The sequence below is a fragment of the Pristis pectinata genome, chromosome 5 (genome assembly GCF_009764475.1).
Source record: "Pristis pectinata isolate sPriPec2 chromosome 5, sPriPec2.1.pri, whole genome shotgun sequence".
NCBI lineage: Eukaryota > Metazoa > Chordata > Chondrichthyes > Rhinopristiformes > Pristidae > Pristis > Pristis pectinata.
The window spans coordinates 15,773,818-15,791,210 of NC_067409.1; the positions used below are offsets into that span (position 1 = coordinate 15,773,818).

General features: G+C 45.0%; 1 protein-coding gene across 1 annotated transcript; it reads right to left on the reverse strand.

Moving 5' to 3' along the window:
- Positions 1-1,863: 1,863 nt before the first annotated feature.
- shha (sonic hedgehog signaling molecule a) lies at positions 1,864-16,348 on the reverse strand. The gene is made up of 3 exons (XM_052016357.1): positions 15,901-16,348; positions 12,071-12,332; positions 1,864-2,994 (listed from the first exon to the last, which is right to left on the reverse strand). The coding sequence occupies exons 1-3, from the start codon at positions 16,195-16,197 to the stop codon at positions 2,300-2,302; spliced, it is 1,254 nt and encodes a 417-aa protein (XP_051872317.1). The 5' UTR covers positions 16,198-16,348; the 3' UTR covers positions 1,864-2,299.
- Between the last annotated feature and the right edge of the window lie 1,045 nt (positions 16,349-17,393).

Sequence of the window (17,393 nt, forward strand, 5' to 3'; positions counted from 1 at the left end):
TGTGGGGACCGTTGCATTTGGTAGCTTGGTTCAACTTTCCACGTGTAAATATTACAAAAGCCAGGCAGTTAAGTGGTGCGCAGGGCAAACTATAGCTGTCATTATGCTCCATGTAGTTAGCGCCTACTTGTCAGGGCAACTTGGACAAATAAAATACGTTTGACATCCCTTCAATCATCTGTGTCTGTGTGCGTGCACTTTTCTTCAGTTAATTATAGCAACTACTCCAGAAGGAAGCTAAGAGACAGCTTTCCTCGGAAGCCAATTCTTCACCGTCTCTTCACCTGCATGAGTGGTCTGGAAAAGAGTATTTTTAATCTGAGCCAACCGCTTGCGAGATAACTTGTACCGCTTCAACTAGCCCAGCCCAGCTCGAAAATGCAAACTCCAGCAGTTGCGGCTCTCAGCCGAGAATGTGTCATGTACCTGAGAACCATCCATCAAGCACACGGGCAATTAGAGGGATAACGGGAGCTGGTGGTGAGGGTGGGGGGGGGGGGCGGGGGAGGTGGTGGGGGGAGGGTGTGGTTGGGGAGGCAGAGTGGGGCTGTGGTCCCCCCGCTGATCTGCAATTCACCGCCTGCGATGGAAGCAGATCCCATCATCCAAGGGGAATTGAAGGGCATTTGTAAGGCGATGGGGGCCAATGTGTGGTTCTTTCAAAGAGCTGGCACGGCACAGTGGGCCAAATGGCCGTCTTCTGCACTATTCAATGATCATGTAAATTCAGTTGGCCAGAGACTGAAGCAAATGAAACTTATAACTGCTCAAAGCAGGGTAGATTTGCATAGGAAAGTGAGACTGATTTCACCCTATCAGTGTTGTTTAGGTTTGCATTGGGAGGGGGTTTTAAACTCTCCGCATGTTTTGTGTTCAGGGAGAAAGGTGCAGTCATCAGCACGTTGGGAAAATGTATATTTTGCAGTTCAGACATTTAAACAAACTTCCGCACACACACGCTCCTCCCCGATATATTACAGTTGCATTAGACTTCAGAGAAAATTTATTTTAAAAAAAGTTTCTGAAACAAAAAGCAGCACTGAAGGGGGGAAATGTCTGTTGATCGCAAGCGACCAAATAATAGCTACAAACAATATGTTCGTTTCTTACATTTTTTTATAGGTTGCAGAATGAATGAATCAAATAGAATGTAAAATATGACCCGGTCTTTTGGACCCTGCCGCTGTAAATACATCCATTCCACATCCAGTATGGTGTGGCGTAGAAGATTGACCCGAAAACATAAATATCTATTTTCATTTTGCAAAATAGTTTAAAGTATCTATACACAACGTCTTTCTTTACCTCTCGATTATCAAAAGTCGCGTGTAATTGAAATGCTGTATATTTTAATAATATTCAGACAGAGTATTTGGCACATTTCTATATTATAAAACTACTGTATTAAACTATTACAAAATATGCAAATAATACGGTTTAGTAAATTTACAGCTTTTTGTCGAATTTTAATTCGTATGCAAAAAAAACTTTGTACAAACTACTACTTTCATTAGAATATGATTATTAATCATCAAGGTTCGTCACTTTTAAAAAATAATTTCTTCCAATAAAATTCAGTCCCAGATGGAGATGTCAAGGGTGTCACTACTGATGGAGGGACAGTTGTTGGTCGAGTACGCGCACTTTCTCGGCAGCACACCCCGTTTACAAAATAGCACGTTCAATATCGAACAAAATATCGTCGATGGGATGGTCAAAACGTTATATTTTTCGCACCTAGACTTTAAATTAAAATAATATATTCTCGTATTTTACACTATTTCAAATAACGAAATGTGATTCAGTTAAGTAATCCAAAATCTAATTTACAATTCTGTGTATAAAAATATAATTTATGGACCCCCCAATGTAGCTTTGTTCAAAAGTCAAGAGAAATTAAAAAAAACGATACAGGGCGAGAGCGGGAACAAGAGGTTACAAATACATCGACAATAGAATTCGTTGCAAACGTTTGTAGAATGCTTCACGGGACAAAACAGATAGAAAAATATATTCTGCTCTCCTTGGCTGACCACACAAAATAGTTTCTGTTCTGGTGGGGTCACCTGGGAATAAATTATCAAAGGAGTTTTAAGGCTCTCAAAGTTCCGGTTTCTTTTCCGTTAAACAAGAAGACGTTATAAACAAAGGACAAGAGAAACAGAGAGTTACAATAATGCAAAACGAAATAAATATCCCCACGAAAACAAAAACGTCCTGGGGTCTTCTCGTCCAAACTCTGCTTTGTGTTTGAGTAGGTTCTGCTGTAAAAGTCCATCAGCAATCGCTGTAAATGGTTTCAGCTAGAGTCCAATGCCATTCCCAGAGGATGAATAGATGCGCCATCCAAAACCCATCTGCCTATTTGATACAAGGCGCTGGAGTACCAGTGGACTCCGTCTTCCTGGACAGTACTGTTGACCATTAGTGGGTCGCTGGTCAGAAGTAAAGATTTGGCTGCGTGCCTCATCCGTACAGGGGCCAAAGCCCAGTGGGCCAGTGTGTGTTCCTCTATCACGGCATAGCAAGAGGCCAGCACCTGGTCGATCACGAGGGTGCCCTGGACAGTCAGTGGGGCGTAGGCACCCTTCATCTCCTCCAGGTAAACCTTGTGGACCCTGGCGGGCCAGAGCCGCTGGCTGTCCCCATCCGTGATGTACACCAGCTGACCCGCCCTCACGCTGCTGGCGAAAGTTGCCTTGAACCCGATCGGCCCCTCGCTCGAACTGTGCCCAACGAAAAGTAAATGCGCCGCGGTGAGGGCGAGTTTCCGGCGAGGTTCCCGCGTCTCGATCACGTAGAAAACCTTCTCGGCCTCCTCCGCTCTGTCCAGGAACATGACGAAGTCGGTGTAGAGAAGGTTCCCCAGCTCGTCTGCCGCCAGCACCCGGTCTCCCGGTTTCAGGTCCTTGACTGGTTTGGTGTCTCCGTTCTCGAGGCTCACTCTGGCTGAAGCGGGGAAACAACCTCCTGACTTCGCAGCTACGGAGTTTTCTGTTGGAAAGAGGAACAGGACCTTGTTGGTGGTAGAATGAGCAGATATAACGCAAGGTGCTGATATGAATTCAGCTGCAGTAAGAACATAGAATGCATAACAGTATAGCATCAGAACAGGCCCTTCGGCCCAAATTAAATTCGGTGCCAAATTAAATTCTGCCTGCATGTGATCCATACCCCTCCATTCCCTGCATATTCACGCGTTTATCTAAAAGCCTCTTAAAGGCCACTATAGTACCTGCTTCCACCACTGATCCTGGCAGCCCGTTCCAGGCACCCACCACTCTCTGTGGAAAAAACCTCACGATCTCTGACCTCACGATCTACCTTGTGGTGACCTTGCACCTTATTGCACTGCAATTTCTCTGTAGCTGTGACACTATACTCTGTACTGTTATTGTTTTTACCTGTACTACCACAATGCATTCTGTACTAACTCAATGTAACGGCACTGTGTAATGAATTGACCTGTACGATTGGTATGCAAGACAAGTTTTTCACTGTACCTCGGTATAAGTGACAATAATAAACCAATACCAATACCAATACCAAAACTTGCCCCACACATCTCCTTTAAGCTTTCCCCTCTCACCCAAAACGTATGTCCTCTGGTACGTGACATTTTTACCCTGGGATAAAGAATCTGACTGTCTCCCCTATCTGTGCCTCTCTTAATTTTATAAACCTCTCCCCTCAGCCTCCAATTCTCCGGAGAAAACAATCCAAGTTTATAGAACATAGGACAGTACAGCACAGAACAGGCCCCTCGGCCCACAATGTTGTGCCGATATAGCTATTCCCTCATACCTACAGAATGCCCATATCCCTCTATTTTCCTCTCATTCATGTGCCCATCCAAGCCCCTCTTAAAAGCCCCCAGTGATTTTGCCTCCACCACCCTATCAGGCAACGCATTCCAGGCACCCATTACTCTCTGAGTAAAAAATGGACCCCTCACGTCTGTTCTGAACCTACCCCCTCTCACCTTAAATGCATGGCCTCTGGTACTGGATCACTCAATGATGGGAAAAAAAAGATATTGCTTGATTGTCCAACCTCTCCCGATAGCTCATGCCCTCTAATCCAGGCAGCATTGGCAAACCTCTTCCACACCCTTTCCAAAGTTCAAACACAATGAGCATTGTTATATTCCCACTTTTACCTGAGTTTGCAGGCAGTGGTCGTGGGTACCCAGCTCAAAATAACATTAGGAGAATATAAGAAACAGAACCAGGAGGAGGCTCTTTGGTCACTTGCTCCTGCTGCCCATTCAGTGCAGTGGTTAGCGTGATGCTTTACAGCACCAGCGAACCAGGTTCAAATCTGGCTGCTGTCTATAAGGAGTTTGTACTTTCTCCCCGTGTCTGCGTGGGTTTCCTCCGGGTGCTCCAGTTTCCTCCCACATTCCAAAGACATACGGGCTAGGAGCTGTGGGCATGCTATGTTGGTACCGGAAGTGTGGTGACACTTGCGGGCTGCCCCCAGAACACCCTACGCAAAAGATGCATTTCACTGTGTGTTTCGATGTACATGTGACTAATAAAAGATATCTTATCTTTTACCTCAGTGCCACTCTCCTACCATAACTCCGTGTTGCTTGATTCTCTTATAACACCTGGAGTGACATCTTTATGCAGTAATGCCACTCACCACCAGACTGTACTGGAGATAATCAGGGACGTGAGATCCCTCTAGAAACACATCTGCAGAGCACTGGGAGTAATGATAAGCATGTGTTCCTGCTCACTGTAAAGAGAAGACTCACCCACCTACTCTTGGAACAAAGAAGGATTAGGAACCAGAGGAACCCTTGCACATATCTGGAAAAATTAGGTAGTGGCTGTGCTCTGCCACGTGTAGGTGGGAAGATGGCACTGATCATCCCACATGGGTCTGGCATGAGGCGAGCTGGAAGTTGATTGAAATCTACAAAGTACCTTCATGTGCCAGAAACAAAGCAGACCTGCTTGGACGTGTAAATAAAAACAATGTAAAGTTCCCATGTCCAAACAAAAGAAGGTAATAGCAATAGAGATGCATGGCTTTCAGGTATGGCCCATGGCCCATGTAAATATTATCTTGGCTTTGTTCACAACTGGATCCATTCTGCTACAACTGTCATTTCAGCCTTTGCATGCAGGGATACTCTGTTCATTTCAATTTTCAGGGACATTTTTATTCTGAAATAATCACTGTTGTAGAGCAGAGGGACCTAGGAGAACAAGTACATAGTTCCTTGAAAGTGGTGGAGCAAGTAAACAGGGTGATGAAGAAGGCTTTTAGTTTTCATCAGTCAGGGCATTGAGTATGGAAATTGGGATGTTATGTTACAGTTGTATAAGGCATCGGTGAGGCCGCATTTGGAATGTTGTGTTCAGTTTTGATGACCCTGCTATAGGAAAGATGCCATTAGGCTGGAAAGATTGCAGAGGACATTTACAAGGATGTTGCTGGGACTCGACGGACTGGGTTATGGAGAGAGGTTGAGCAGCTTGGGACTTTTGTCATTGGAGTGTAGGAGAATGAGGGGTGATCTTATGAAAGTGTATAAAATTATGAGGGGCATAGATTGGGTGAATGTGCATAGTCTGTTTCCAGGGTTGGGTATAGATTTAAGGTGAGAGGGGAGAGATTTAATAGGAACTTGAGTGGCAACTTTTCACCCAGAGAGTTGTCAGTATATGGAATGAGCCGTCAGAGGAATTTGTTGAGGTGGGTACATTACAACATTTAAAACTTACTTGGATAGGTACGTGGATAGGAAAAGTTTAGAGGGATATGGGCCAAATGCAGGCAAATGGGGCTAGCTTAGATGGGACTCTTGGTTGGCATGGACCAGTTGAGTTGAAGGTCCCCAATAGTCCCCTCTGTAGTCCTCAAAATAAAACATTTACAGCAATTGATTTTTTTTGCACATATCCAGAAATGGAAATCTGTTTCAAAACTGGTTGCAATCACAGACCATTTTCCTTTCATGCATTTCTGTTTCTGCTTATCTATGCAGCCCCCTTAACTGACAGAATCCTGTCCAGTCCCAAATCATTGGTTTCTACCTCACCATCTAGATTGGTAACCTGAGAGCTTGAATAGGCCATTCAGCCCCTCAAGACGGTTCCATCAGTACCTTAACTCGAATCTCTTGATTCTAAAACCTCTATTGTACCAGCTTCACAAAACCATATCTAAATCAGTTTTGACATTTTCATTTGACCAGAAGAAGTACCACAGTTTTTACTGACTTTTCATGTGACAAAATGCTGCCTGACATCTGGATTGGAGTGTATTAGTTAGAAAGAGAGGTTGGACAAACTTAGCTTGTTTTCTCTGGAGCGTCGGAGGCTGAGGGCTGACCTGATAGAAGTATATAAGATTATGAGAGGCATAGATAGGATAGATAATCAAAGTCTTTTTACAAGGTGGAAATGTCAAGGGGGAAAGCTTAAAAGAGATGTAGAAGTCAGGTTTTTTTTACACAGAAGGAAAACACTACCAGGGGAGGTGGTGGAAGGAGATATGATAGCAATGTTTAAGAGGCACTTATGCAGGCACATGAACAGGCAGGGAATGGGGGGATATAGACCATGTGCAGGCAGATAGGATTAGCTTAGATTGGCACCATGGTCAGCACAGATATAGTGGACCTGTTCCTGTGTTGTACTGGTCTATGTTTTTATCTGTTATGTCCTAGCATCCCTAAATGGTGCAGCTCTAATGTTAAGGGTTTGAACCTCAACCCATAGCTCCCTGTCCTGGACTTCCCTACCAGAGGTAGTCACTTCTCACTGGTCTTCATATCAATTTTAATGGTCTTAACCATTCTAAACACTGAACAAATTGACGTAAAGATGTCAATATATAAAACTATATGTCTGAACCAATCTAACCTCCTTAACTCAGATATCATTCTGGTAAACTGGTTGGGAAACTCAAGAAAGGCCATGGACATTTTAATGTGCATTTTGTTCTCTTTGTCACACCCTGCTATGCCATGTACCCAGATAATAAAGAAAACTAAACCTATCGGCAGCTGTACAGAGCTGGAATTGCACCCCATCCAACACCACTATATCTTTCCTGAGTAAGATGCCCAAAACTTGAATGTCATACTCCACATAAGTTCTGAATTAATGCAGCAACAATTCCATCTCCTAGTTTCCCAGCCTGCCTGGCGTGAGAGCTAACATTCCATTAGCCTTTTATTACTTACTTCAGGCTTTTTACTGATCCCAGCTTTAGCGGTCTCACCCATTGCATAGCACTGTAAGGGTTGTTCTTTGTTAAGGAGTGGTATAACTGAGTTTATTTTTTAACTATAAAGAGTAAGACGTAAAAAAGAGCATGTGATACTGATAATAAGATATTGGTCAAGACTTGGCAGAGTCAGGCAAAGGGCAGAATATTCTAAATTAATGGCAGACACAGTCAAAGTACAGGTCCAAATTATACACTGAATTTAAAGTTAGTAACTAATTCAAGTACAACATTTTTATTTTGTCCATACGTTGTTCAGCCGACTGTTATGATTCACACTGCAAGGCCAATCAGGGATGCAAAGTGCAGGAGAAATTGGATTAACATCATACCCACTAACTCCCTGACATGTGGAGGTTCACCCAAGGCCAATCAGCCCAACTGGACTGTGCCAGCATTAATGCACTATTTGCACTTCCTTTCATCTTTCCTTATCTAACCCTATCAGATTAATCCTCCATTCCCTTGCCCCTCACATCCAGTTCTGCCTGAAATAGATCTTGACCATTTGCACCACTCTCTGTGTTTGCAAGTTCTACATTCTCTATGCACCTTGGATGATGAATTTTCTTCTGAATTCCCTAATAGGAAGTGGGGGAGGGGGGTAACATAAAATATTAATTTCAAAGTCAGGAAGACACATGGACACTTTAATGTGCATTTAGTTCTATTTGTCACACATTGCTAATGCCATGTGTCTAGATAATATAGAAAGATAAATACATAGGTAGCTGTAGAGGGAGTTCTATGAGTAGATTATATCTGAATACTAGCTGCAGAGATATACTGTATAAATTTCTGGATATCTAGATCCTCTATGATATATACTGTATGATATCTACAGGAAGAGATGATATGGGTGCATGGAAAAGAGATAAGTATGATTGACAGCTAACCAAATCAGCAGAGAGATAGATAGATAATTGGGTTGATAAAGAAAGAATCAACAATATATGAGGCAAAGGAATGGCCAACAAAGAAGAAACTTGATTTATGGGTATTTTCAGTTCAAAACATTCCCTCTTAAATTATTCCACTTCCAGAACTGCAACTTAATTTTGGACTTAAAATATTTAACTTTTTTTTCTGCTTTCTATTTGAAATGTAGTACTACTCTCGTTCCAAGCAGGTCTTTTGAGGAAAATTGATGATTTGAGTATGGGAGGAAGGAACAGAATCGGATGATCACCGGGATTCGGATGAATTTTGAGTTTTCACACTGGCCGGGTGATGCGCGGGCTGTTAGCTCCAGCTAAGAATGCGCGCCTTGATCAAGGAAGGTCAAAACAAAGATCACGATGTTAAAAAGAGGCAGCAGTTTCTTTAAAGAATATTTTCTCACCCCTTAACAAGTTGCAATTGCGTTTCAAAACAAGTCCTGTTTACTTCACAGGAAATCGCTTTTTAATTGGCGAAAAAGAGCCGCAAATTACATTTTATTGATTTGTTAACGACTTTATCGCCTCTGTTTAATGGAACCGAACGGATTCAGTTTAATGGATCAGTCACAGACAGCAAACAGGGCAAAATGGGGAGCAGGGAGTGCTGTGCACAACTCCAGAAGCGACCGCCCTCTCCTTTTAACTGGAAGAGCTTGGTTGCAAGCTTCAAGTTTGTGCGGGCGCTGGTCTAAAGTCCCCTCCAAGGGCGCAGAGTGCGATGTACTGCTTCAGAGCACTCGCTCCGTGTCGTCTAATTAAAATCCAATAAAGGCGCCGTATTGTCAGCTAATGGATGAGACACTCGTGGACTAGAGGACACTTCCACTTTCTCTTCCCAGCTCCTCTGACTGTTTGCTCAGGTGCAGGAACCCCTATGTGTCAGTTCACACATACACTACACACCAGAATGCAAGGCTCTCGCAAACAGTATTTGCACAGCAGAAACACTGTTCGTTTTGCTGGACACTCGAGATGTGTATTTGAATTTTAAATGACCGAGGTTGGCTTTAGAGGCTGAGTATAGCCCGCCATCAATGGCCTCTTCTCCTCTGTTAGACTGACAATGACTTGGGGTTGAGACAACCCCGGCTTTGCATTCCTCTCCCCGGGATCATTCTTTCAGCAAATAGAGACGTAGAAAACGAATCTTCCTCGCTGGTATTTCTTCTCCTCTGCAGACAGCGTTTAATCTTCTCATATGATTCACAGGCATGAAATGGTGGCGGAACAAACGGATCGGAGCCTGGACTGATAGTACCCTCTAATAGTTCGGCAAATCTATGTGGTACAGTCACACGACCCACATGACATGGGCTCAGATGCGTCTGGATAAGCTCAGTGTGTTCAGAATTTTAAATTTTAGATTTGTCCCTCTCCTATTTAGAGCGAAATAACAGGAGGGCAAGATTATGCTAGACATTAGACGAGTCTTCACGGAGTTTCTACCTATAATTCAAGATCTTTATTTGGCCCGCACAGCGTGGTTAATTCTTCATTAAGACAGTGAGTGGCGTTGCAAGTACGGAGAATGAGGGTCTGCGTCTCGTTATTAACCGACGGGGGTTCGCGATCTGGCGCTAGGGGTCTAACACAGCATCTCAATGACTGGGATCTCGTCGGTTTCCTGTGAACCTCTCGCAGTTCGTTTGCAGGATCACTTTAATGAATATTCTTACGAATTCTTGGAATGTGTCACCTCACAACTGCGCAAAGTATAGAAGGGGAAACATTTATGGGAATAGGGAGAGGGAGAGTGTGCATGAGTGAGAGAGAGCGAAATCGACAAATGGATTATGGAAAAGCGGATTAATTGCTTTATTCCGTTAATCTAATAGAGGTAAAATCATCCATCTATGCCAATACTGTAGAAAAGTGGCGAATGATTCAGCAAAGACTGATGTCTGAGCCAAACCCAGGTCACAGTTTTGGAAAAGGGGGAAACAGGGAAATTACCATTCAAAATATTACCGCTTCGATTAAGTCTGTGGAGCAAAATAGAATTTTACCATTTACACGTCCGACCTTGTATAATCTCAAACACATATTTAACACTCCGAGGATTTAGTGTCTACCAAGAAGTCAGAGAGCTACTCGTTTTTGTAAAAGTATGGGTTTCGTTGGGAGAAGTGCGATTAATATCCAGGACCACTAATTATAATTAGTTCACCGTGCAGTACAAAGAGCAAGTTATCTATACAACATTGAGAACGCCCCGTTGAACAGTAAAACTATGCTTGGTTTGGTATAGACTCCCCGGTCTATATTTAGTCAGCATTCATTGCACGTTTTTCTACTTAAAGTCTATAAAGTCATTTCATTACATATATATCTGTGGCCTGGGACAGTTTAAGTGTACGTGACCTGCGCTGCGGTTTCTTTATGCCTCCTTGGAGACTGAATGATGAATAAAGGCATAAAATGACCGACTCTTGTTTTCGTTACAGCTACAGACTTTGAATTTCGAGATTAGCAAGAAAACTTATCAAACGCGCTCCAAACCTCCCAGGATATGCGGAATACGACATTCACACACTTTAACGATTTATATCATGGCAAGGAGTAAATGAACGAAGGACAGCTTGAAATAACTGATGCAAAATGTAGCCTCGAAGCCTTAACGTTTTGAGGAATAGATTCTGCTGGTCTGTCGTTTCTCAGTCACACTTCTCCATACCCGGTGACGGGAAGAACCCTAAATAACCGCCCAACTGGCGAATATTCTTGGGGGATCTATTGGTGTGAGTTACCTCCAAGAGAACAACCCCATCAACAGGATTCGCGAACTCTGAGGTATCATTTCTTTCGCAAGGCCAATCAGACCCCCATTACTTGTGTTTGTTACTGGTCCCTGATCAATCAGTCTTGCTCACTGCATGAACATATCTGCTAGTGGAGAATAGTATCCCACTTCCCCAGGATCCAGGCTGCCACCCAATAGTCCGAGTATAGCAGGGAGGCTGATCAGTGCTTGGTGTTTCTAAACGGCGACATGTCTTAAGCACGGAGACCATTTGTTGTTTCTGCGTTTTGCATAAGTTATTGCAGTCTTTGAACTTCTGGGGAGTGTTCCTTCAGCGTGAGCACCTCTAGTGCGGAAACCCGCTCGAACCCTAGACTGCCCACTGACCAGATGTTCTGGTTTGTTTTGGAGTTTTGACAATGGAATCTCTACTGGCGGTAACCAGAATAATTGGATTGCACACCCGGAACACGATTGTTGCCACTTTAAGACACAAAGAAAGGCTTGATTTCAAGCGGATTCTTTATGGTCCCTGGTGCTTTCCCACTGTTGCAATAACAAAAAAGCGTCAGCCAGTGGCGCACAGCAAGCTGCCACAAAACGTTAGTCAGTGGACCACATGTTTTCGTGATGGTGGCTGTATAATGCCACCAAGTATAACGCCTCTGTTCTTTAAAAATGGGTGCCCCACCCGACAGAGCAAGGGGTGTATCCGAAAGACGGCATCTCCGATAGTGCGGCACTCGCTCATTGGTGCACTGATCCGTCGGCTCGGATTTGTTTCCACTCCGTCTCTGGAGCGTGCCTTGTACCCACAACCATCTGACTCAGAAGACGGGAGTGCTCCCAACAGAGTCCCGGATGACACCTTCGGGGAAGCGTCCTGGTTTATTGCATCTCTCTGCACACTTCCTCCCACTTACCATGAACTAATGACCATATTATTTATGGCAAGATCAGTAAAACCACTCTGCAATTCTTCAGCGCTCCCACCCCAGGAGTGACAGGAAGCTTTGACTGGCGCCTGGGGTGCCTTCAGATTAAAAGTGTGTAATGCCGATATGAAATATGATCATGTTAATCATAGCAGCCTACCGGCTGATGTAAAAGGCAATACAGTTTCTTAAAAGTGCTGCCTCACCTGCTTTGACCGAGCAGTGAATATGGGCTTTGGATTCGTAGTTGACCCAATCGAAACCCGCTTCGACGGCGAGCCTGGCCAACATGCCATACTTGCTCCTGTCCCGGTCCGAGGTGGTAATGTCCACGGCTCTGCCCTCGTAGTGTAGGGACTCCTCGGAGTGATGGCCGTCTTCATCCCAGCCCTCTGTCACTCTTAGCTTCACCCCGGGCCACTGGTTCATCACCGAGATCGCGAGGGAGTTCAGTTTATCTTTACACCTCTGCCAAAGATGGAACAGGGAGAGGGGGAGAAACCAAAAACAAACTCAATTAGGGATCCCACCAACGTGGACGTGTTTTGTTTGGCTGGCTGCGAGACAATTAGGCATTTCATTATGACGGTGAAGTTGCCGCTCATTTATTTATAGGTCGGCCAATAATGAGCATCCACAGGGCAATATCAATGAGACAAGCCTGTCATTACTACAGATGTCTAAATCCAAGGATCAGGCAGAGAAAGCAGCCACTTCCTCAAGTCCCCACTTCTAATATTCCCACCGGCCTCTCCAATTCTCGCGTGTATATATTTTAATGAAACTAAGCGGGGACAGCCAACTGCTTTTGGGGAAAGGTATCTCACGTTTTGCCTGATCTGGACTGTTCAGTAACCCGGTGGGGAAGAGACGGGTGGAAGCGGTGAAAGAACGTCGCTAACCTAACAGAACCGGTGGCACGGGCTGATGAGGCATTTTATGAACTATTCATCGGCGGAAAAAGCGTGGGTTTCACCATTATATGTTGGCCGAATTTTCCCACGGGGTGGCACAGGGGAATGGGGAGTAAGGGGCTGTTCCAGCCTAACCTGTGTGTGTGTGTGTGTGTGTGTGTGTGTGTGTGTGTGTGAGGGTCTGTCTTTCTCCCGGGACAACTCTCCACATCACAATACTACTGTGAGCCACAAAGGCTCTTTCAGAAGGGAGCGCGGAATTGGGGTGTGGGGGTGGGGTGGTCGAGGTGGAGAAACTAGCATTACTCTTGTTGCTGTCACTTGGACTTCCGTGGGACGTGACAACATTTCGCGTGCTGCGATCTGCTGTCCCGCAATTAAACCAACAGCGAACGGCGCAGTCCTGCAAGGGCAGCCCCTGTCTGTTGGTTCTCTCTCCTATTAGGGAATCCAGCTAAGGTATGGGGAGCCGATTTTGTCTTAAAGCCCAATTAGTCAATAAATAAAGCGTGCTATCGACTCTGTCGGCAGGCAGGAGAGGGAGTGATTTCCTCATTTTCGGCCGCACTTTGGATTAAGACATTATCCATGTGGGCAGGACCCAAGCAAATTTCTGCACCTCACTGAGACCTGGATTTTGAGCAAGTTTTCTTTGCAAATTGCCCGACTGGCTGTGATATCACTCGCAACCTCTTCTACCGCACCAGATCGCTAGTGCGCACACGCAGTTTTCTGTGCTAACGACAGACCGCACCCCACAACCCCCCCCACCGCCCCTCATTAGTGGCTCCAACAACCTCTGGGACATTTCCGAACGGGTAGGACTGAAGCTTCAAGAGGATGCTGCGCAGTTCTGGGTGTGCCTCCTTTGGAAAGGCAGAGCCTGTGTACCGAGGTGGCAAAGGTGCAAGGAGTGGCGAGGGACCCGCAGCGACGAAACCAAAAAAAATACACCCCTATTTATTAATTCATTGGGTCGTGTGCCGTGAATGAAGCCCATATCCGAGCAGCCACCAGTCAAGCTCAGCGTGATATCTTCGCTCGCCCTCGGCGAGGTAACAAAGCGCTTGACCGAATCACCGCTTGTGTTCACGTCTTAATCTATTCACGCTGGGGTTGTGACATGAATTGGCAAATATGACAGATAACACTTTGCAGATACCTGTCAATGCAAGCAGCTCACCGCGGCTCTGTGTGTGTGTGTGTGTGTGTGTGTTGGGAGGGAGGGGGCAGCCATTTCAACCCACTCCGCACCCCCTACACTAAATTCCACACAGATCGATCGCCAATCGATTATTCCCGGGGCCCGCCGAGGTGCCTGAAATGTTACTTGAAACAAATGTAGGCGGATTGAGTCTGGGTGTATTTGGTGGGCGGGGGGGGGGGGGGGGGGGGGGGGGGGGGGAGGGGGGGGGGTTCTGTTGAACTTGAGATACAGAAGGTTTTTTTTCATTGATATATTTCTATAAGGAATATTTAATAAAACACACATGGAAGGCGCGACTTTATGCTGCCAGCGCTTTCATATTGAGGGGAAGAGACTGAAGGTCATAAGTGCAAAGGCAAGCAGCTAATGCAGGATCCGTGTCGAGAGACTGTCTATTCCCAGACACACGTCCTCCCCACTCAGTGCATTGTGTACGCGGAGAGTGGAAAGCGGCTGATGCGGCAGCCCGGCTATTTCTGAAGTAGCTTAAAAGAGCAGTGCAATTTTATCTTGTGGCTTTTAAAAAAATACATATATTTCTTTCATTGATAACCATCTCTCCAAAAGCGCCGCAACACCTATAAATCGCTCTTTGCCCGAGCTTCGCCGTCGCAACTGGTTTTGAGCAGGGGGAGAGAGAGAGAAAGAGAGAGAGAGAGCCGGAGATGAAATGTGCAATTTCAGCCAGCCGCGATCGATAACAGAAGAGGAAGTGAAACTCAAAATGCGAGACGCACGCGTGTGTGTGTGTGGGGAACCTGGAGATCCCTCTCGGTGTTACTGAGTCTCGCTGAGTTCACCCATGGCGATCCAGGACTTGCATTAACCTTGCCGTCTGCACAGTGTCATACCGAACAACACAGCCAGTGGCCTTCATGTTGTTTAAAAGCGACACGGGGTGACCATATGAAGCACTGAGGGGCGACACGCGCTGCTTGTAAACATTCAGTGATTTTAATTGCTTAAAAGGGTAATATTATTGTTCGGGGAAAATTTGCACCATCTGCCTTTTCCCTTCGGTGTATTTCATTGTACGTGTTCATTAAATGCGAGATAGAGATTTTTAAATGTGCATTAAATCTTAATGACTTTTAGAGGGTCCCACCAAATGGCACTCGCGCAGATCAGCACGTTGTGCCCCGTTAAGGAAGGAACTTTCAATGACCTTAGCAGTGACTGTAATTTTAGGGATTGCAATAAAACTTTCATGTAAGCGAACGGTTGTGGCCTTTCATAAGATAAATCTGCGGCTCTGGAACGCTCAGTCAACATTGTCACTTGCCCTTAAAGAAATGGCAATAAATTAATGCGTCTGTAAACACGGAGATAGAAGTTTCGATGTGAACGGCGTCAATTAAACAAATTGTAAAGACAAGGCAAGCGAGGGGAAGACGGGTCGATTTCGCCCCCCCCCCCGGTCCATCTCTCTCTATCTCTCCTATATTTAGACAAGGCAGCCTCATTAAGTCATCTCAGCTCAGAACTGCGAGATTTAGAAGATACTTTAACAGGAGAGAGAGTGGGGGGGAGAGAGAGAGAGAGAGAGTAAACGACTGCAGGTTAGCTGTAAGAGCACAGGATTGCAGGTTAGCAAGTGAGCCAGCAGTATGCATACACATGGGAGCCCCTTCTTTGCAGTGTACACTCTGATTGATCAAAGTACAAACCCAGGGGACTCCTGCAAACACATTTACACAGCGAGTCACAAGAAGCGTTCCACACACCCCCAACAAGCAAGAGAAAAAAAAAGGCTCAGAAAAGGGCAGAAAAAGGTTCACCGGAATCCCTGAAGTTTTCTCCACCAGATATGACCCACCTCGGACATCCTGGTTTTACCTGTCACACCGGCAGCGACCCTTACTCCAACAACACTGAAGGAGAATGGGAAAAATATAATTGGCAATTTGACCCGTACCTGTGTCATCAGCCTGTCAGCTCCCGTGTTCTCTTCGTCCTTAAAAATAATGTCTGGGTTGTAATTGGGTGTCAGTTCTTTAAATCTCTCCGAGTTCCTGGTAATCTTCCCCTCGTATCTGCCACTTGCCCCCAGAGTTTTTTCTGCCACGTTCGGAATGAATTGCTTGTAGGCCAGAGGGGTTAATTTTCTAGGATGCTTCCTTCTCCCATAACCCCGGCCCGGCCCACAAGCCTTCACAGACGAGACGAGAGAACAGCAGATCAGCCCCACTAACACAATTCTTGTCAGCATCATGTTGACTCGGGGCTTCTGTGCCGTTCTCGCTATCTCGCTGGTCTTCTTTTCTTCCAATGTCCCCACAGTCAGATCCCCGACAACGGTGGCACATCGGGGTTGGGAGCTGTGTCAGGGATTTTGTATTTTTGGGAAAAGGGACAAATGGTGAATTAAGGACACGAAGTCTGGAGACGCACGAGAAAGACTGGCTGCACAGCAATGTAATATAGCCTCAAAAGGCACAACGGTGAGATCTGATTGGCCAGCGAACAGCTATTGGCTTCTGATGTGTTCACTAAAACCAACAGTTTCTGAAAATTCACCTGAAGTCTGGCGTATCAGGAGCGGGAGGAGGACTCACTCTCTTGTTATGAAAACATCAATTACAACTTATTTTCATTGCCCTGTTTCCCCCTCACCTCTCCCTCCCACCCCGTCCCGAGCGATGCTAATCAATCACCGGGACTGAATGACTTTAACGTAACATCTTCTCCCTTCATGTTCGAACTAGTGGTGCAGTTGAAATTAAATAACCGATCTAATTTCTAAACTATTTATTTTAATGCCTGCCATTAGGCGAGTCAATATGACAGCAAATTGGGAAATGCATATTGGCTCCGATTAAACTGATCTTTCTTAAATACCGCTTTGATGATGTTTTCGATGGACTTTCACTTCTATCCACCTCCCTCAAATACAAGAGGTCAGATCTACCATTAAACTTTTGCAAAGTTAATATATGCAAGTATGAGATTCAAAGGTTTACTTTAATGACTGATTAATTTTCTCATAATTTGAATAAACAAAGTCGATAACTTGTGTTCCAGTAGTATGTTGAACCACCCAATCCATGAGTTAACATTCGCGCTTCTCTTCGAATAGATTAACAACGCATTGGGAGTAAAATGATGATAAGAATTGCGGACGTTTCAAGTCTTTCATTATTTATTTGCACAGTGTGTTGCTGACAAGAGTTTCAATTTAAATAGTACGAGCAGAATATGTATCAAATAAGAGATAAATAATTCAGTGTTCCATCACAAGAACTGCCACTTAATCAGGCCGAAAATATTTTCTGCAAACCCATTGACATTTTGGACACCGTAGACTAAGGCAGGAAATGCCCATTTCCTCTCCGTCAACCCACATTTGCTGATATCTGGTGTGAAATAATATCTTCTCCCAAGTCACCACTGGTAGGGACTTTCGGGATG